A 22,405-nucleotide genomic window follows, 5' to 3' on the forward strand; every position below is an offset into this window, starting at 1 on the left:
TTCCTAAAACAACTTACGCTATTTACAGAGGAGTTTCTTTCTTCTCAAAAGTAGTTATTCGCCTCCTGTAAACAACGGGTTGCCTGTACCCACAAAATGGTGAGACAAGTTTGTAAGACTTAAGACTAAAATTATGATTTGCAATGTTAAAGAGTGGATGAAGTCATCATGTACTGTTTCTGTCAGACAGAGTTTGTGCTGCTTCACTGTGGTGTTGATGTGGTATAAATATGTGCTGCTTCATGGTTTCTGTATACTTGTTTATGTCTACTGGAGCTGGAGCCAAAAACAATAAAACAATGACATTTTTTTCTCACACAAATATAACTTTATTCTTAAAATTGTCTGTGTACAACATCATACACACTTCTCTTTGGAGTAAAAACTAAAACCTCTCATATACACGGAAAATAAAACAGATCGAAAAATGTACAGACATTTTGTAAACATGCAAGAGAACAGTTTTCTCCGAAGAGTTTGCAACACAAATCCAGTTTAAAGGGGGTAGGGGGGGTCCAGTTGTTTTGGGGCGCTATGCTACTTACAGAGAGAAAACACCATGGCTCTAAAAGGGGATTGGTTGTTGATTTATTACATAGCCTATCATGTGACCCTCCTCAGGTCCAATATTACTCTACCCAATGACTCTGTCTCTCCGTGTCACATTCTAACCCGCACATACCACCCGCGGAACCTCAGTGAATTTTTCAGAGGTATCCCTGGGAGAACTCTGATCAAGGTGACGTTTTCATTTCAATAAAAATGGGCATCACTGACAGATTGATGAAGTGAGGCAGGATCTACAGCTATTAAAAAGGTAGAGGGGAGAGAGAGGGAGTTCTCACCCCCTTACCGTCCTCCCCCAGGCCTAGGGTCTCCTGTGGGGGAGAACCAGATGACCATTGGCCCCAGAGGGGAGAGGAACCCCAACCCTCAAACCAGAGGGAGTCTGGGGGACTCTGGAAACGTCAGCTCTGTGAAGGTGACACCCTCAAATATTTGGCAACCTGATAGCTCATGGTCCCTTACACTTTGAACACCTACTATGGTGAAATATGTTACATGACAACAGCAACAAAATACATCTGTGTTTGTGAGGAATTTAAAATGCCCTTTTAAGTTAATATTTTGTGGTAGCGAAGTAAAAAGTCACTTTTTTTCCACAAGGAATTGACCAGCTATCCAGTAAAAATAACTTATCACACTTTAATTTCTATCCTGCAATGGCAACAAGGTAGCTTACACAGTAGCAACAGATAATAAGGCAATGCAGAGTTCGCTGCCAGCCAGTCACACAGCTGTAGCTGTCAAAATCAATCACAATTGCGTCACAACTAACGTATCAGTGGTCAGTAGTTGCTGTGTAAGAGTTAGCGCTCTTTGGGGTTCAGAGGTGCTGTGGGATCAAAATAACCGACCCTGCGTCCCTCCTTGTCTAATACGACTGTCGCGGAAGTACTGTCTCTAGAGTATTATGCTCAGTGTTTAATTGGAGAGGAGTCTCCTATAAAGCTGTTTCTCATTCTCTCACTCTCTCTCTCTCTCTCACTCGTTTCCTCTCTCTCTCACTCGTTTCCACTCTCTCTCTCTCTCACTCGTTTCCTCTCTCTCTCACTCGTTTCCTCTCTCTCTCACTCGTTTCCTCTCTCTCACTCGTTTCATTTACATTTATATTTAAGTCATTTAGCAGACGCTCTTATCCAGAGCGACTCCCTCTCTCTCTCACTTGTTTCCTCTCTCTAGCTCTCTCTCTCACTCGTTTCCTCTCTCTCTCACTCGTTTCCTCTCTCTCTCACTCGTTTCCACTCTCTCTCTCTCACTCATTTCCTCCCTCTCTCACTTTTCGTCCAGTTCAGTGCATTAACGACCCCACAGGGGCCCTCGCGTGTTTGTTCCAACGCCCGCGTTTAAGAAGAAAAAAAAGGCAACACACAAACTAAACGGGCACAGTTCGGAATGAGGTACTCACGGTTCACTCCAGTTTAGAAAAAAACGGTGGTTTTCCAATCTAAATTATGAATTTGTTCGAGAGAGGAGTGTAGGGTTGTGTTGTTGTGCGTCCACGACGCTAAATACAGCCTCATCTGTGCCTGTTGTTTTCTCACTGATGCGCCTTATTGTGTGTTGTAGAGTCAGAGCGGAGCTTAGGGGAGGCTGTCAGTCACTATAGACCTGACAATACCTATTGGTTAGGATAGGGAGTGGGTGGGACAGCCATATCCAACACAACCGCACACACTCACTGACACTAACATCTTCAGGGGTAAATGATTCCACTCGAAAATAAGGTGTAGCCCCATCTACACCCCTCACTTTCCATAGGACCTATAAATACAGCATATCAACCTGGGAGAAGACTAAGGATTACAGTACAATAACAAAGTCTCTGTCCTTCAGTCATAGGGGAACATGTCTTCTTTTAGAGAAGTGATGTCTAAACAGTGGACTCTTTGGGCCCCTCCTGTGCTGCGTTCTTGCAGCTGTAGAGCCATTTGATGACACGGGCGTTCCTCTCGATGATTGACACCCCCGTGGTCAGCTTCTCGGCCACCTCCTCCTGGAAAAGCCCCGCCTCTCCTGAGTGGCGGGAGAACTCGCTGGGCTCCGAGCCACCGCACCCTCCCCCTATGCTCCTCAGCACCAACGAGAGCGTGTCTACGTCGCTGGCCCCACCCAGGAAGTTCTCAGGCCCCAGCCGGTCCACCATGTCCAGGTCCAGCCCGCAGTAGTCAAAGAAATGCTCCTGGTCAGACAACGCCACTGAGCATCGCAGAAGCAGATCTGACTTGGAGCGTTGTAGTCCTGAACGCCGCCGCGGTGGTGGTGGTGGCGGCACCCGCTTCCAGATGTCCGCCTCGTTGTCAGTGTGGTCACTCACGTTGTTGCCCTTGGTGATTCCATTGCCATTTCTGGTACCATTGGTGGTGCCATTGCTAACACAGCTAACACCATTCTTAGTCCGCTCCGGTGTACAGCTGAAGCCAGGGCTGGGAAGCGGTGAGCGCTCGTGGTCCGTCTTACTGGATCTCCGGCTACCCGGCCCTCCCTGTCCCCCGTCCACGGTGTCCTTGTCATTGGTCCAGGACATGTGTGAGTCACCATCCCGCGACAGAGCTTTCTCCTCGCTGATCACCATCTTCTGGGTGTCCCCCTCGCCCCCGCCACTCTTCTCCCGCATGGAGCCCTGGAAGAGGCGGCGGACAAAGTTGTACCCCTTTATCTCCATGTTGGAGTTCCCCAGTATGACGCCACCACTAGGCAGGATTTTACACTCTTTCTTCTGCCGGTAGATGACCAGGGAGTCAGGCCGCAGCATGCGCTTACCGGTGCTCCTCCTCAGGATGGGGGCACTGTGAGGGGCTATCAGGGATACGGAGGGTGGAGTCCTTGGGGTCCTGGGGCTGGGTGGGGACACCTTGTTGGCGTTACTCCTGTTCCGTGCTTCCACATCCACCGACGTCCTCCGATTCTCCTTCCTCGAGTCATCATTCTCGTTCTCGTCTCGTACTTTGAGGGGGCCGGTCAGGGTGGGGAAAGGGGCAGAGGAACGGCGGGGTGGCAGCCGTGGGGTGAGACTCCCAGGCACGGTAAGGGGACGACGGTGTGGAGGAGGTGGTGTGCAGGGCACCAGGACAGGCTCCTGTTTGGTGTTAATGACCTGCTGGCTCTTAACGTACTTGGCCTTGTCTGCCTCTAGTCTCTCTACAGCGCTGATCGATCGGCCCTGGCCCCCACCCTCCATCTGCCTACGCAGGTAGTCCGGGCCCTTGTTAAGGAGCCTCAGAGGTGAGGGGGATCCTATGGGTGTTAGCGGTTTCATGGTGCTCCACCCTTTCAGGTAAAGACATCAAAACAGCAGCCCCAAAATGGCTGCCTTCTCCTGCAGCTAGTGGCGAAAGGTGTCCCCCTGGATTTATTGTTGTGCCTTTCAAGTTCTAGTCTAGTGTGAACTTTTTCAGTAAGCTTTCTGCTTCAGAACTAAAGACATAGCAGCTCCCATTCTCACTCACAGTTCCTGGATCTCTCTACTGAGGAAATAAATAGGTAGCAATTCTGTGACCACAGAGGCCAAGTTTGATGTGGAGCTTGCTATAGATAGCTTATAGCTATAGATAGTCTCTTTCTGGGCACTGTTGGAGCCCAGACAAATTGATATCTCTATCTAGTATTTACACAGGCATTTGGATAAATGGGCAGGGTGCAGGGAAATCCTGTTGCCACTGGCCAAAAGCACTCCCAAATGGGACGTTCTCCTGCCCACAGCGCAGCAGAAATAGCAGGCAGAGTTCACTTTGAAAGGGTTACTATTTTTCACCCTCCCCCTTTCTTTCTTTCTCTCTTTGTCCGTCTCTCTCTGAGCGATCACTCCTTTTCCGTTGATCTTTTCACCGAAGGTTAGCCCTGGGAAATGAGATATAATGGCTTCAAATATTTGCTTTTGCGAAGGCAGGCAGTCTGAGGGACGCTGGATTCGAGAGACTCCTATTTGTTCGGCCCGCCGTCGCGGTTGAGGTGACCTGAGAGTGGGCGGCACCGGGACACTCGGACGTTGACGGACAGATGAAGGGCTTGTCCTTGTCCTCACCTCACCTGCACTCACAGTCCCCTGGGAGAAAAAGAAAAAGAAAAAAGAGAGAGGTGTTAGCACGGCCTGCTTTTCTCCAGGGCAGCAGAGACAGAGAAACAGAGAGAGGTGTTAGCACGGCCTGCTTTTCTCCAGGGCAGCAGAGACAGAGAAACAGAGAGAGGTGTTAGCACGGCCTGCTTTTCTCCAGGACAGCAGAGACAGAGAAACAGAGAGAGGTGTTAGCACGGCCTGCTTTTCTCCAGGGCAGCAGAGACAGAGAAACAGAGAGAGGTGTTAGCACGGCCTGCTTTTCTCCAGGACAGCAGAGACAGAGAAACAGAGAGAGGTGTTAGCACGGCCTGCTTTTCTCCAGGGCAGCAGAGACAGAGAAACAGAGAGAGGTGTTAGCACGGCCTGCTTTTCTCCAGGGCAGCAGAGACAGAGAAACAGAGAGAGGTGTTAGCACGGCCTGCTTTTCTCCAGGGCAGCAGAGACGGAGAAACAGAGAGAGGTGTTAGCACGGCCTGCTTTTCTCCAGGACAGCAGAGACAGAGAAACAGAGAGAGGTGTTAGCACGGCCTGCTTTTCTCCAGGACAGCAGAGACAGAGAAACAGAGAGAGGTGTTACCACGGCCTGCTTTTCTCCAGGGCAGCAGAGACAGAGAAACAGAGAGAGGTGTTAGCACGGCCTGCTTTTCTCCAGGGCAGCAGAGACGGAGAAACAGAGAGAGGTGTTAGCACGGCCTGCTTTTCTCCAGGGCAGCAGAGACAGAGAAACAGAGAGAGGTGTTAGCACGGCCTGCTTTTCTCCAGGGCAGCAGAGACAGAGAAACAGAGAGAGGTGTTAGCACGGCCTGCTTTTCTCCAGGGCAGCAGAGACAGAGAAACAGAGAGAGGTGTTAGCACGGCCTGCTTTTCTCCAGGGCAGCAGAGACAGAGAAACAGAGAGAGGTGTTAGCACGGCCTGCTTTTCTCCAGGACAGCAGAGACAGAGAAACAGAGAGAGACGATATGGCAGAGAGTGACAGGGGTCCCTAAAGCTCACACTGAGCTCATGTCACACTCTTTAGAGCTGGAATGAGTCCTGTGTCGGTCAGGAAAGAGCTGGGCCAAGCTCCCACGCATGCACTGAGCTGACTGCTATTGGGAATACACAAAACATGCCAATCCAAGTTTTGACGAGGAACTGAATATCTTGGAGGCTACGTTCATTTTAGCAATCATACTTCTGCACTGATATTCCTAACACCCTGTAGCTGTGAGAGAATGTGTCCGTGTGTCTACGTGCAGAAGGGGAAAGGAGCTCAACACATCTCCCTAAGCGATTGCTCCTCAACATGCAAGGTTGACAGGAAAGAGGCATCGCTCCTAATATAAATTTGCATAATCAGCTGTGATGAGTTGAACAAAGCTTCTGCACACCACATTTGCAGTCCTAAACAACTGCACAGAATACTTCACTAACACAAGACCATCAATATTTAAAAACCCTGCATAAAAACCCTGCTAAGTAAACCAATACACTTCCAACGCAATAACTCTCTCACAGTTGCAGTGGGACAAGCTTGCTCTCCAAAAGCCCCAATGAAAGATAAGTTCAACTTGAAACCAAAAGTAACTGGAGTTGTTTGAAAATGGTACATATCTCAATGGCATGTTGCCTAGAAAGAGAAGACCGTGTTATTTTTAGGGGCACGCATTGCGCTGACTTGGGAGTAAGGAAGGGAGGGTACGAGGTTGTGTGTTTATAACGGGATAGGGAGCCTAAGCCAAGGCGCAGAGAAAGTATTTATAGGTATAGAGAATCCCAACATGATTATCGTGTGTGTATGTGTGTGCTCTTGCATGCATGTGTATATATATGTATGTGTGTGTGTGTCAGCATGTGGCAATAAGGCCCTGCCCAGTAAATTCAGTTGTATCTGTCTACAGAGTTGGTTTGCAGATTATCAGGCCTTTTGGAGAGCCCACATTCATTTTTGTTTTACCTTTATTTAACCAGGCAAGTCAGTTAAGGACAAATTCTTAATTCACAATGACAGCCTACTCCGGCCAAACCCTCCCCGAACCCGTACAACGCTGGGCCAATTGTGTGCCGCCCTATGGGACTCCCAATTACGACCGGTTGTGATACAGCCCGGGATCGAGACCGGGGTCTGTAGTGACACCTCCAGCACTGAGATGCAGTGCCTCAGACCACTGCGCCACTCGAGAGCCTACACAGGCTTCCATCTGTGGTATAGCAGTAGAAAGACCTTGTCTGTAAACCCCAAAACTGCTACAAAAACCTGAGAGCACAGGTGGTAGCTGTTTTTCATTTACTTTCCTTCAAAAAGTATTTAGAAACTGGCCCAGAAAACCAAATGTGCTCCTTCTGCTGTGTGACTGCTGGAGAGTCAGAGTGGTATTGTTCTCAGAATGGCCTGAGGTGTGATATAAAAACAAAGTGGCAGAACAACGAGTGACCTCCTTCTGGCAGGAAAAGGATCTATGTCTGTGGTGTTTTTAAAGGGTTTTGTGTACATATTACATAACAGTATAAGGTTAGTATGTTGGTACGGTTCAATAACAAAGAAACAGAGGCACTTTGCGAACAGCAAGTACTTTCCATAAGGATCCTAACCCTAATGATCATGAAACAAACCCCCAAGACTTAACACAAAGTCCTATGAATTGGTGAAAAAGCTAATTACTGGCACCATGACATAAAAAGGGGGCTTACCTCCCTACCTCCTGCGTTTAGGTTGGCTCTCTACCGTTCAACCTCCACACCTCTCTCACATCAACCCCCCTGCCCTGCTGTCAAAAGCCCTAGAAGGCCTACTACTATAAATTCCGTCTAGAGAGGAGGGGGGAACGGCTACACTTTCCAGATGTCAAGCAGGCAAGGCCGGGAAAGGTACCCATTGTTTGGAATAAGTTCCGGAACAAAGCCCAACAGGTGCCAGAGGAAAGAGCCTAGACAGGGATAAAAACAGGGATAAAAACAGACAGGGTAACACTTTATTTGGATGGTCCATCTGTAGATGCTCTAGATCTACAGACTATCAGTAACATTTCAACCAACTACTGTATCTACTAACCCTTAACCCTAACCTTAACCCTGGTCCTAACTCTAAATGTAACCCTTACCCTAAACCATATTCTAAACCTTAACCCTAAACTTAACCCTGCTCCTAACTCTAAATGTAACCCTTATCCTAAACCATATTCTAAACCTTAACCCTAACCTTAACCCTGGTCCTAACTCTAAATGTAACCCTTATCCTAAACCATATTCTAAACCTTAACCCTAACCTTAACCCTGGTCCTAACTCTAAATGTAACCCTTATCCTAAACCATATTCTAAACCTTAACCCTAAACTTAACCCTGGTCCTAACTCTAAATGTAACCCTTATCCTAAACCATATTCTAAACCTAACCCTAACCTTAACCCTGGTCCTAACTCTAAATGTAACCCTTATCCTAAACCATATTCTAAACCTTAACCCTAACCTTAACCCTGGTCCTAACTCTAAATGTAACCCTTATCCTAAACCATATTCTAAACCTTAACCCTAACCTTAACCCTGGTCCTAACTCTAAATATAACCCTTACCCTAAACCATATTCTAAACCTAACCCTAACCTTAGCAAGCAGTTGCCTCGTTTGTTGATAGTGTGACCATCTGCATCTACAGATGGACTATCCAGACCATCCGATAAAGTGTAACTACAGAATGAAACTGGGTAATGAAACATGTAGCAGAACTAAGGGTGGCGGTGGTGGAGGTGGTGGAGGTGGTGGTGGGGCATCATATTTACCACACACCGTTCTTTCAGGGGGGGATATGTGCTCCAGCAGACAGTAGGATTGCCGTTTCAAGGGGCAGGATCATGCCACTGGAGCGCAAAGCGAGATTAGTGCCTGGCCTATGAACTCAAACATGGGGCACTGATGACAGGCAGCCTCTGACCCTCCATGGATGTGTCAGTTCAATCTGAATAGGAGTTCTATAGAGTTTGTGGCATGGAGTAGATCCTGGTTTTAGTTCTGACCAATGGAAGACAAAACGGTTAACCGCAGGATGTTGGAGTCAAGTGTTAAGCAAATATTAACAGAATCACGGTATATGACAAAAAAAGTGAGAATGTTTAGAATATGAAAGTATAACTCCATAGACCATACATCTTTTGAAAACCACTGCCGTTTTCCACTAAGGCCAAGTTCAAAAAACGTGCTCCCCTCTGAGATTGACTGTGTTCATAAGAATGCCTTTTGTTGTTTGAAATGTAAACGTCTTCTGAAGGCATTGTATTCATTGGATGTGACAACGGCCGTTTGAAGAGAGCCAGCCAGTCTCTGATTAGAGGTTCTCTCTTGCTCTGAGCACTGTAAGTACTATCACTGAGAACAATGCATAGATCAGTGTGAATCACAATGCTAGCCGTTGGTTGTTTGGGACACTATTTATTACTTACAAACCAGAGAGTGGCCCAAATTCAAGTTTGCTCATATTTCTTCTGGACACACACGGTGATTGATAACCGAGAGAAGATTTAGAAATAGACAGGTTTCAAGCCACAAGGTAAGAAAACAGGTAGGATCTGAAAACACAGGGTGAGGTCAGTAGACCAGGTTGACGCGTACGCACGCACACGCACACGCACACACACACACACACACACACACACACACACACACACACACACACACACACACAGTGAGAGCGAGGGGACCCAACCTGTATTTACACACAGACAACAGCCTCCATTAACTCCATTGACTCTAATGAGACTAATTAGTACCCAGCACCTTCTACTGTGATCCTCTCTCTTTTGAAAATGCGTGTGACGGCCACAGCAGAACGTTCCTCCTAATACACTGCATCGCCACCGCTCCCGCCCTGACTATTCAATTCAATTCAAGGGGCTTTATTGGCATGGGAAACACGTGTTAACATTGCCAAAGCAAGTGAGGTAGACTACCTCCTTCTCTCACAATGGGTAGTTATTAACCTCTCATCTCCCTGGCTTTCATGTGTCACTGTCCATCTCTCATCTTTTTCTACCTCCTCTCGCGTTCTCTCTCTCTCTCTCTCTCTCTCTCTCTCTCTCTCTCTCTCTCTCTCGCTGTATTTGTCTCTCCCCCCCCCCCCTCTCTCCTGCTTTCTTTCTCTCTGTTTTCCCGCCCACCCTGTCGTCGCCCCCCCCTGTCTGTCCCTCTCTCTCCCTCTCTGTCTGTGAAGCTACTAGCCCGCCTGCAGGGAAGACTTAGCCAGGCACTCCACGTAGCTCCACGCAGATGTTTTGTGTCAGGCTGCAAATGGATTCGGCTCACTCAATTTTGCTTTTAATCAATGGTATTATTTGGCCTACTTGGTTAATGAGTATGACCCAGGTTTGATAAACCAAAAGCAAAGGCCTATATGTATCCCACTGCACAGCTCAGAGGACAGGCCTAATTCAAAAACAACTGATTCAATTTATTGTTCACTTTGCTACTGTTTCAAATAGAAATGGTGCGAGAGGTAAGCTACACTGCTCAAAAAAATAAACACTAACATACAACCCACGGAGGTCTGGATTTGGAGTCACACTCAAAATTAAAGTGGAAAACCACACTACAGGCTGATCCAACTTTGATGTAATGTCCTTAAAACAAGTCAAAATGAGGCTCAGTTGTGTGTGTGGCCTCCACGTGCCTGTATGACCTCCCTACAACGCCTGGGCATGCTCCTGATGAGGTGGCGGATGGTCTCCTGAGGGATCTCCTCCCAGACCTGGACTAAAGCATCCGCCAACTCCTGGACAGTCTGTGGTGCAACGTGGCGTTGGTGGATGGAGCGAGACATGATGTCCCAGATGTGCTCAATTGGATTCAGGTCTGGGGAATGGGCGGGCCAGTCCATAGCATCAATGCCTTCCTCTTGCAGGAACTGCTGACACACTCCAGCCACATGAGGTCTAGCATTGTCTTGCAATAGGAGGAACCCAGGGCTAACCGCACGAGCATATGATCTCAGGATCTCATCTCGGTACCTAATGGCAGTCAGGCTACCTCTGGCGAGCACATGGAGGGCTGTGCGGCCCCCAAAAGAAATGTGACCCCACACCATGACTGACCCACCGCCAAACCGGTCATGCTGGAGGATGTTGCAGGCAGCAGAACGTTCTCCACGGCATCTCCAGACTGTCACGTCTGTCACATGTGCTCAGTGTGAACCTGCTTTCATCTGTGAAGAGCACAGGGCGCCAGTGGCGAATTTGCCAATCTTGGTGTTCTCTGGCAAATGCCAAACGTCCTGCACAGTGTTGGGCTGTAAGCACAACCCCCACGTCAGGCCCTCATACCACCCTCATGGAGTCTGTTTCTGACCGTTTGAGCAGACACATGCACATTTGTGGCCTGCTGGAGGTCATTTTGCAGGGCTCTGGCAGTGCTCCTGCTTGCACAAAGGCGGAGGTAGCGGTCCTGCTGCTGGGTTGTTGCCCTCCTACGGCCTCCTCCACGTCTCCTGATGTACTGGCCTGTCTCCTGGTAGCGCCTCCGTGCTCTGGACACTACGCTGATAGACACAGCAAACCTTCTTGCCACAGCTTGCATTGATGTGCCATCCTGGATGAGCTGCACTACCTGAGCCACTTGTGTGGGTTGTAGACTCCGTCTCATGCTACCACTAGAGTGAAAGCACCGCCAGCATTCAAAAATGACCAAAACATCAGCCAGGAAGCAAAGGAACTGAGAAGTGGTCTGTGGTCACCACCTGCAGAACCACTCCTTTATTGGGGGTGTCTTGCTAATTGCCTATAATTTCCACCTGTCTATTCCATGTGCACAACAGCATCCAAAATGTATTGTCAATCAGTATTGCTTCCTAAGTGGACAGTTTGATTTCACAGAAGTGTGATTGACTTGGAGTTACATTGTGTTGTTTAAGTGTTCCCTTTATTTTTTTGAGCAGTGTATATGAGTAAGCAAAGACATTTGACTAGGAAGGGTTAAAGAGTGCCAGTAGATTTCTGTTGATTACTCTGGTGGGGAAGAGAGATTTCAAACCCAGGAAGTGTTTGTTTGGTTCATGAGGACTTCATCATCTACCCACCAATGAACCAGCTAGAGTCCAGAGCTAACATAGCATATCCAAAGGAAACCGGCTGTCCTCAGTTTAGAAGTTCCACTTTGAAATATGCATCCAGAGCGATAAACACAAGATAAGAGGTACATCAATTCTCGGAGAGACCACCTTTGAAGCACTTTAAAATGTGTTGACCCTCTTTTTTACCTGTCAAATAAACGAGGGGCATCTGCTGTGAACTATCTCTCAGTCTTCACCCCTATATTTTCTCCTTTCTCTTTCCCCTGCATTCCCCTTTTCTTCCTGTCTTTTGAAACATCTGGCTCCTCTCTGTAGGATGAAACAGGCAGAAGATGGAAGACCATCACCATTGCACTCATTTTAACCAGGACCTATTCAGGATTCTCTTGCGGAGTTTGTAGACTCTATGGATGCACAACATGCCCAGGTCGACAGCGCCATGTGTGAACATAAAGACTATGACCATTAACGGTCCAAATTAACGGTTCAATCCTCCTAGGTCGTTAACCAGCACTACAGAAACATCTCTAGAGGGTGTATTCTAAGGATGGACAGAGAATTGGCTCCTCTAGGGCCACAGACTAGAGCCACAGAAGTTACATTATTAACGGCTCTAAACAATGGCTCTCTCTCTGGGTCTAGTAGATAATAAGGGAAAGACCTGGACTACTCCATCTCATTAGCTGGGGGAGGACAAAAAACCAAAACATGACAATAAAAAAATAACAGAGACGGAGCCAGGGGGATAAACACCCCTCCACTGGCCCAACAAACAAAGCCAGTGACACACCGTAAATCCCATCACAATTGTGAGGCTTCGAGTGCCATCAGGCCATTAGCTACTTGATGTATGGTTGGGGGGGGTACCTCAGACCCTTCCACTGTCATGCAAGGGGGCATCAGGTCACAAGGGACCGCCACCTCACTAGACCTCCTCCAACCATAAAATAGATGAGATGCCCACTTAACTCACTGAATGTGGCTCTTTTGTCATTCAATGGTAATCACTGGAAGACAGTGAGTGGAGCGTCGAAGCCTATAAGTGCGAAATAGAGACAGCCTGTACAGACGTGGAGATGAACGCAATATGTTCTGCTCCGTGTCATTACCACTTTACAGTCTATAAGTCAACTATTTATATTAGCCTAGTCCAAGTTTATTCAAGGTTTGGAAAGTCCTTCAAGTCCGAGGCCAATCGCAAAAACCTGAAGTACGGAACGTCACTTAAAAAAAAAAGTCACCCTTGATTAGCTACTCAAGAGACACGGACTACCTGATTGTGGCACAGGAGGTGCAAGACTGCCGGCCCTGGTCAACCTCTTATCAGCTCTCACACCCGTGGAAAGCTAATAAAGGTTGAAACGGTTGAGATAAGACGGCCAGACTTCCTAGACTATTCTAACTTTTATCAACAGATCAAACCGACTCCCTTTTTTTCCTGCCAGCAGGAGCAGGCACCCTCCTGGTTGAGCTGATAACCACAGCACAGTTGACCTACGGTATGTAACCCAATGACTCAATACTGACTGTTTGTGTGTTACACTTTTTAGGCCTAATGCACAGAAAAATACAATTAAGCATGTGTTTTGCCCACATGGACAATTCTACAGATGCAGAAAAACATAGCTCTCTTCATTGGCCTTTCAGTATTACATTTGTATCTTTCCAATGGAGAACTACTCCTAACTTTGACTTGTTAGACCCGTCCCGTCTCGCCCCCCCCGTCCCGCCCCACCCACCCCTGGCCCTAGTGGAAGCTAGTGCCATGGATGCAACCTGTGTTCCATTTTGCACCTCTGGAACCAGTCCCAGCCCCTGACTCCCTGGTAACCCGTGCCACAATATAGTGACACCTGATCCACTCTCTGTCTACAGCTCAGTGGTGGAATGTTAAGCCTCTACTATGATGCCTCACTGTCGACGAGTGAACTAACGTGCACTTGGAAGGGGAACCTATCAAGGAAATGTTGAAAAATTGTATTATATAAAGCCTATATAAAGACCTATAGTCCTTCTGGTCAGGATTTTGGGGAATGCAGCTGCGGTCAAAAGGGAGATGGGAGAGGTTGGTGGTAGACTGGGGTGGGGTGTGTGTGTGTGTGTGTGTGTGTGTGTGTGTGTGTGTGTGTGTGTGTGTGTGTGCCTGCTTGGGGGGGCAGTAGGCTTCTCTGCAGGTATGTGGTGCCTCCAAACCAGGTCTGGATTTGTGTACATATTCTAAGCAATGACCACCACTGTTACACCTATAAACGCCAACATGTCTTTATGTGACTAAATAAAACGAACCCTCTGTCAAATATACTGCTGAATGCTGTGTGTGTGAGAAAGAACCCTGTTGGATACCAGAGACCCCCCCTCCGAACCTCCCAAATACACCATCCTGGGGTTGTATACATAGTGCTATACACACACATAAATCTGGGCACATCGCGAAAGCCCCTGGAGTGTTAAGTTATGAAGGCTGTTCTCCCAGAGTGAGCCCTCATTAAGCTCTCAGCTGGTGTGAAAGCTCTAGCTAGAGCTCTTGCTGGAGACGAGCCAGATGTTTGATTTCAATAAGTCGGAAGAATTCGCCCTCTCTGAAACAGCATATGCCGGTTTCGAGTGGTTTCGTGGTGTTAAAAGAGAGTTTGAGGCATGCGGCCAATTTCCAGAGCCTGTACGGGAATGTCCAACAACATGAGATGGCTCATGTCTTTTCTCTTTCCACTTTGTGTTAGTACACAAAATACATTTATTCAGTGCTGCAGTTTTTCATGTCACCATGTATCTACTTAATAAAAGGCAAACTATTTAGATGCTACACGTTTAGCACAGCTGGGCAACTTGTGTGTAAGATCTGTCTAAACATGAGGGTGTCTGCATTTACAACCTCTTCGCTCTCTAAATAGAAAATAACGGGGACCACAAAACATTCTCACAGAAGTCTGACAACGTCGCTGGGATGTTCCAACCAGATGTTTTGTCTGTTGTAGCATCATCCAAGTGCTGGAGAGGCAGTAAAGGGTTATCATTTAGTCATGGGTGGTGGGGTGAGGCTCCTCCAACTGTGCCTTCCTAGTGTCCTCTGACCAAACATGTCATCTCTCAACACACTGATACATCCTAGCCAATCACTGTGCCAGAGGACACCCACTGCCACCACTCACAGCCTCACACTTTCGATCGATTTGCTATCTGTCCCACTATGGATGAACCATGGCCTGAATGCAATGTACTGACCTACAATGTAGGCTACCAGTCACTTATCACCAACACACCACCAATGTGACAGACACAGCTATCGACTGAACGGAAAAACCAATACGACTCGATTAGCTTACCTTTCAACTTACCCCGAGGAAAAGAGAGAATGTCAGCTAATGTGTTTTTCATATTTCCCTGCGAAAACATGCCACGTTTACAGAGGCCCACCAAGCGCCGACCACTTTTTTCTTTTTGGGGGGATATTTCCCGAACCGAATGAAGGAGTCAACCATGGGGGAAACTAGATGAGGGTAAATATGATATTCTCATGATTCTATACGTATTTCAATTTGACACTGCGATTTTATTGCGATTCGATGATCCAAACATATTGCTCATCATGTCTGCTGTAGGGGGACAAGAGAGAGCCATGAGAAGACGTTTTGATCAGTCATGGAAATAAAATAGCTGATAACAAATTGCTCACTATTTAAAAAGAAGATTGAGAACAAGCTATGAAGGAATAATACAGTTCTGGGGCAGGTACAGCCAACTAGCACAAACATAATATTGCGATATTGTGAATCAAAATATTGCGATATCGTAAAGAATTATATGGATGAGGCTAGGTATCTTAAAAGCACCTTCACAAACACAACTCATTTAAAGGCCGTCTCTTGACAAGTTCCTCTTTTTGAATATTTTGTTCCCCTGAACCACTGGTGAGGAAGTTCCCACAGACGGTGGTAACAATCGGCCAAACCAGGCAACAGGAACAATAAAGTCAAATTATAAGCTCCGGTTCTGACAGTTTGTGGGAAGACTGAGGGTGTTTGAAGTTTCACACAGCAGTGATTGTCAAATGTCTCGCACCAGCTGCCTTTTATTCTCTCACACACACACGCACACACACACACACACACACACAGGCACCCACACACTCATAGCGCCAGGGGGAAGGTGATGTCACTTACAGGACCCTTTACCCTCTAATTAGGAACCTGAGCTTTGCTCCGTAACTAGGGGGCTTCACCTTCTGTAACTAGGGGGCGGTACACGGCAACCACGCAACAGGAAAGGGATTAAGCAAAACAAATGTTTGATTTTAATTTTGGAGAATACAATGTGACACACACAAACCAATGATTTTCATTTGGGGAAATGACTGATTACAAGACTGGTCTGTCAGAGAAAACATAAGAGTTCAGTGAAATGTGACTGTGGGTTTCATGAAATTTAAGTGGTAAGAAACACATGAGGGGCCGATTGTGAACTAAAACCATGAAAGGCCCTGTGGCTTCCACTGTACTTCAGCAGTTCAGATTGATGTGGGTCAACACCAATCAGATTATACATGTGGAGAGTCTATAAAGAAAGAGAGTGCAAACATAAATGATAGAGAGAAATGAAGAAGGAGTCTGAAAGGACGATCTGTCTCATAGGTGGCTCAGCCCGGTCCTACACCAGGGCACATGTGTCAATGGCATACCACGGGTAAATGTAAACTGCTATTTGTCAGTCTAGTATGCAATGTGTGTATAACGTTTGATGCTGGATGAACACGTGGCTATGCATTTACACACACAAACCTCCAGAAAACGTCACTGTGGGCAATGTGACATTTTTGACCCCGACTCGACCGCCGCTGTGAGTCCTCGCTTGGTCAGTCAGAGTCCCGGATCCCACCGCTGCCACCAACACCGCGGAGGCCCGGCCCATGTTACATTTAATGTTAGTCATCCTAATGATGTCAGGGCTCCTGTCATCGCTCCATTCCGGACTGCTGTTGGAGGTTGGCTTTGCCTGCTCTCTGCTCTGTTTGTGCCTCTGGGTCTGCCGTAGCAGAGGGCATCTTCCTGCCTGTCTGCTCTGGTGGGATCAACTTCAAAGAAAGACAACAGCCTTTATTACAGCAGCTAAATTAGCAGTGTGTGAACCCACTGCCATAGGTCAAAAATACACTACAGACGTAAGCAACTGTTCCATGATGCCAGACTGTTCATTTGCAGGTAGTGTAAGTCAGATCACTGCTGGTTCCCGCAGACTGAGAGCCATGAGCATAGGAAGAGATGACGCATACTGCTGTTCCCATATACAGCAGATCTCAAAGCTCATTTCCTAAGGATGAACTTTAAAGGCCAAATACATCAAAGAAGTACACAATTATCTGTATGACAGGGCAAGGTTGTCTATGGGTTATAACCTTCCACAATACACTGGTCAATATCCTAAATCTGCCAGGCTCCTGTCCTCACGGCCAAAGATCACCCCTTCTCATCTCCAAAGAGCGACTAGGAATAGAGAATGCCACTGAATGTGAGGTTCTACTGCCAGGACTGTGCACACAAACGCTGAAGAATCACAATGAGCTTTATCACCTCAAGCTGAACCTCGGCAAGACGGAGCTGCTCTTCCTCCCGGGGAAGGACTGCCCGTTCCATGATCTCGCCATCACGGTTGACAACTCCATCGTGTCCTCCTCCCAGAGCGCTAAGAACCTTGGCGTGATCCTGGACAACACCCTGTCGTTCTCAACTAACATCAAGGCGGTGGCCTGTTCCTGTAGGTTCATGCTCTACAACATCCGCAGAGTACGACCCTGCCTCACACAGGAAGCGGCGCAGGTCCTAATCCAGGCACTTGTCATCTCCCGTCTGGATTACTGCAACTCGCTGTTGGCTGGGCTCCCTGCCTGTGCCATTAAACCCCTACAACTCATCCAGAACGCCGCAGCCCGTCTGGTGTTCAACCTTCCCAAGTTCTCTCACGTCACCCCGCTCCTCCGCTCTCTCCACTGGCTTCCAGTTGAAGCTCGCATCCGCTACAAGACCATGGTGCTTGCCTACGGAGCTGTGAGGGGAACGGCACCTCAGTACCTCCAGGCTCTGATCAGGCCCTACACCCAAACAAGGGCACTGCGTTCATCCACCTCTGGCCTGCTCGCCTCCCTACCACTGAGGAAGTACAGTTCCCGCTCAGCCCCGTCAAAACTGTTCGCTGCTCTGGCCCCCCAATGGTGGAACAAACTCCCTCACGACGCCAGGACAGCGGAGTCAATCACCACCTTCCGGAGACACCTGAAACCCCACCTCTTTAAGGAATACCTAGGATAGGATAAAGTAATCCTTCTCACCCCCCTTAAAAGACCTAGATGCACTATTGTAAAGTGGCTGTTCCACTGGATGTCATAAGGTGAAAGCACCAATTTGTAAGTCGCTCTGGATAAGAGCGTCTGCTAAATGACTTAAATGTAAATGTAATCTCTCAGTAATGTCATACAAAAAAAAATCTAACTAACTGCATTGCGGCGGGGGAGATCATGTCGGGTCCCTGGCTATGAAGTAAAAGTGAATCAGCATCATCACTACTGCATGATATACTTGCACAGCTGTCCATGTCCGTATCTTAAAACATGCAACAGCCTGTCAAAATGGAACAACACCACAAAGTTACCACAGTGCATGATTAAAAAATACCACTGTTGCTCTCCTATATAATCGGAGGGGGAAACAGGCTGCTCTATGGACACACACAAACGCACACACACACACCACAGCAAGTTTGTTTGTGGTTGCAAGACAAAGGAGTGCCCTTTGTTTGGTCTAGTACTCCAGGTTATTTAGACTGGCCTTCAGTGGTATATGACTCCACACTAATAATCCCCACTCTGCAAGTCTGGATCTACTATCTCCAAATATCAGAAAGAGTTGGTGGGGGATGAATAAAACACACAATGCTCTGGCCCAACCCTAGTCTAAAGGAACTCGAGCAACACCCAATAATGACTGTGAGATACGAAAGACAAGTCAAAACCTATTGTGTGGTAAAATTGCATAAGAACCTTGTTGAAGAACCACTGATTTGAGCTCCTCTACCTGCTGGCTATGCCTTATTGTGAGATCTCAGGTAGCGCTGTCTTCCACCCATGTCTCGTGTTTTAGGGGACTTATTTGGCTCATCAGTGCCTAATATCTTCCCTATAGATCCATTGCCATTGGCCTAATGTCTAATCCAGGTTAGACTACAACCTGCACGAGGCCACATAAAATGTTGCCATTGCAGGTAAACAGATGCCACACAATGGCTACAAGGCAACATACACTGAACAAAAATATAAACGCAACATGTAAAGTGTTGGTCCCATGTTTCAAGAGCTGACATAAAAGATTCCAGAAATGTTCCAAACACACACAAAAGAAATCCCTCAAATGTTGTGCACAAATTTGTTTACATCCCTGTTAGTGAGCATTTCTCATTTGCCAAGATAACCCATCCACAAGTCAGGTGTGGCATATCACCAAGCTAATTAAACAGCATGATCATTACACAGGTGCACCTTGTGCTGAGGACAATAAAAGGCCACTCTAAAATGTGCAGTTTTACAGAACACAATGCCACAGATGTCTCAAGTTTTGAGGGAGCGTGCAATTGGCATACTGACTGCAGAAATGTCCACCAGAAGTGTTGCCAGAGAATTTAATGTTAATTTCTTTACCATGTTGTTTTAGAGAATGTCCAACTGGACTCACAACCACAGACCACGTGTATAGCGTTGTGTGGGCGAGCGGGTTGCTGATGTCAAAGTTGTGAACAGAGTTCCCCGTGGTGGCGGTGGGGTTATGGTATGGGCATGCATAAGCTATGGACAACAAACACAATTGCATTTTATCAATAGTAATTTTAATGCACAAAAACACTGATGAGATCCCGACGCCCATTGTGAGGCCCATTTTTATTTTAAAGGTATCTGTGACCAACAGATGCATATCTGTATCCCCAGTCATGTGAAATCCATAGATTAGGGCCTAATGAATTTATTTAAAATGAAGAATTTCTTAATAGGAACTGTAACTCAGTAAAACTCAATGAAACATTGCACTCACTCATGGAAAATGACAGAGCATTAGAACGAGATCAGATGGTTTGAAGTTCATCCATCATTTCTTCTCATGCCCCAGTTTTTATCCAGATTAAAATATTATGGTCCAAGGTAGTATGCCTCTTTTCCAATCAGCGCGCGGATGTTCAATCTTATCAGGAAGTAATTTCACCCGATCTCACTTTTATCGCGACCGTAGTCACAAGTAGTCGTGAAACGGCAGTCTTAACGACTAGAACAGTTCACGGTGAGTCAGACGAGGGGCCTTCATGTATAGGTTACATGTCATGTGATGAATTATAGTACATGTCAACTTCTCCAACAGCGCTGGCCTCCAGGCTGACAGTTAACCTTTAAAATGCCATGTAGCACTACACAATCCACTTTATGCACAAAAATACATTACTTGTGCTTGCAGTTTATATAAGGCATGTTACATGTGAGGGTATAGCCTATCCATCTGGAATGACAAATTGACTGGCACACTGCCTAAAATAGATGCACAATTATGCGTATCCAAGAATACCAAGTCAGTGCACCCGGCTTGAAAGTAGCATACTTTGCGTTTAGTTATGGTGAGGACAACTCTAGCATGCGTGCATAATTTTGTATACTCCCGTTTCTAACATGATAAAACAGGCATAAATAAAATGTTCCTCTCAGTGAGGCATTTCTGACCCGTTAGCAAAATAACCTCTCATCCGAATAAGGCACCGCCAAGACTCACTGAATTCACCTTGTTACATTGCCTAGGGACACGTGTCCAGCGTGCGCTCCAGCACCATTCAGTAAACCTCCTCTCGGCAATTTCCTTTAATATTCAGTAACTTAATAGAATAGCCTACAACAGAGTTATAAACAAGCTAAGTTCGAATCTATTCTCCCATTTATCCACATATGATCAGGCATAATTTATTGCATTATGTACAGCTCAGATCATAGTTGATTAAACCGTAAATCACATGGAAGTAATTATTGTAAATTATTAAACCGTAAATAATATGGAAGTAATTATTGTCAATGCTCAAGGCTATTCATTCACGATTGAATTTCGACGCTGAAGGAAAACACTCCTCAAAACGATGGAGCCTATTTTGTTTGTAATTGACCTAGTAATAAGATCTACAGTAGGCTAATAAACGGACATTATAACTTTGTGCTACTCAATCCATTTAAAAATCAATTTCATGCTCACCTTGTGTTGTGTGTTGCTCTTCATGCATGTGAAGGTGTCATCTCGTTTATTTCTGTTCTTTCAACCACTGGGACGGGACATGGATCTGTCCGAGTGGTTATCTGCTCAGCTTCTTGTGTAGCCTATTTTATTCGGCAGATAGTCGGACTGACAGACCGCTAGTGCTCCACGCTTCTTGTCTGCTGTGCTGCGTCCGCTTCCTGCGCAGACTGCCAGAACACTGGGTAGTTTACGTTGTAGCAGCCGCGCAACTCCGTGCCACAATGGGGAGTGGGCAGGTAGGGCGTTGTGCAAACTGACTCCTGTTCAGCCTTTATGTCGGGGTGGGTGATTGACCTTGTTTTTATTTTCCAGGGCCAGGTAAGATTGAATCAGAATCAAGATGTTTAGTTAAAGCATTGTACATACATAATCACCGATTATGGACAGGAGGACGATGATAGGCATAGCCTTACCTAATGTACTTCAGAACAATATTGAAGACAAAACAGAACTTGGTATTAGAAATGTTTAGATTTATATGGCTAAAATATATTTGCGTATGGATGGGCTACTCATCATACATTTAGTATTATATTTTCAAGAAAGGTACATGATTCACAATTTGGTACTTTATATGTTTCACTCAATAGATTTTTGATTAAAGCCACATCCTTGAGTTTGCGTTGGCTGGGGAAACCAAATTCATCGATAATTGAAGTCATACCATTTAGGGCGGTAGCAGACTGTCTAGATGGCTACAGAAGATTATATGACATGAACAAAAGTCACTTGGGACTGGGACATTTCGTCAGCAAACAAACAATAAACACATCAAGGGATGTCCTGAATCTCTTGCCTCACTATTGTTAATTCATTTGGGGTTTGGGGGAAGTCTCCTCCAAGGACCCCTGTGGTGGATTATGGGGGTGAGTGGGGATTGGTGGGGCATAGCCTTATATCTATCATCCTCGTGAGACATGATTTGTCTCAATTCTCTTTACACATCATCCCTATACTTGCGACTATTTCCAGTGTTTTGTCTATATTTGATGATGATTGGCTTATAATGTGATTAATTGTTGTATAACAAAAGGCTTGTTGGGACTTAACCCTGTACTGTTGTTCTGGACACTCAGATGTGACTGTAGGGGAGAGTTAAGAGTTAATCCAGAGTGTGGGATAAGAGGTGAAGTTTGCCACAATCCGCAATCATCATTGTTGTTTTTTCACTCCTTCTGTGCTAGTGCTCCCTCCGTCTGTGCCTGTCCTCCTTCCCTCTCTTCCTCCCATAAAAAAACAGCCAAAAGTGCCAGACTCCAAAAGGTTGGGTGACCGGGGGAGGAAAGGAAAGAGATAAAGAAGGGATCCACACATTTCACACACACACCTGTTTTTCATTCCCGTGCTCTCATCACTCTTGACAGGGCGAGTGAGGTAGCACAGCACACTGTAACTTGAAATACTCTGCATGCAGAGGTGTCATGCCCATAGGGGGCACAGGGGCACATGCCCCCT

At 46.5% G+C, this 22,405-nt stretch overlaps 1 protein-coding gene across 1 annotated transcript; it reads right to left on the reverse strand.

Annotated features, from left to right (window-relative positions):
• Positions 1-312: 312 nt before the first annotated feature.
• Positions 313-21,181, reverse strand: LOC115141200 (protein FAM110B-like). Its single transcript, XM_029679928.2, has 2 exons — positions 20,909-21,181; positions 313-4,606 (listed from the first exon to the last, which is right to left on the reverse strand). The coding sequence occupies exon 2, from the start codon at positions 3,818-3,820 to the stop codon at positions 2,435-2,437; it is 1,386 nt and encodes a 461-aa protein (XP_029535788.1). The 5' UTR covers positions 3,821-4,606; positions 20,909-21,181; the 3' UTR covers positions 313-2,434.
• Positions 21,182-22,405: the final 1,224 nt, after the last annotated feature.

The sequence above is a fragment of the Oncorhynchus nerka genome, linkage group LG14 (assembly GCF_034236695.1).
Source record: "Oncorhynchus nerka isolate Pitt River linkage group LG14, Oner_Uvic_2.0, whole genome shotgun sequence".
In the NCBI taxonomy this organism is placed as follows: Eukaryota; Metazoa; Chordata; class Actinopteri; order Salmoniformes; family Salmonidae; genus Oncorhynchus; species Oncorhynchus nerka.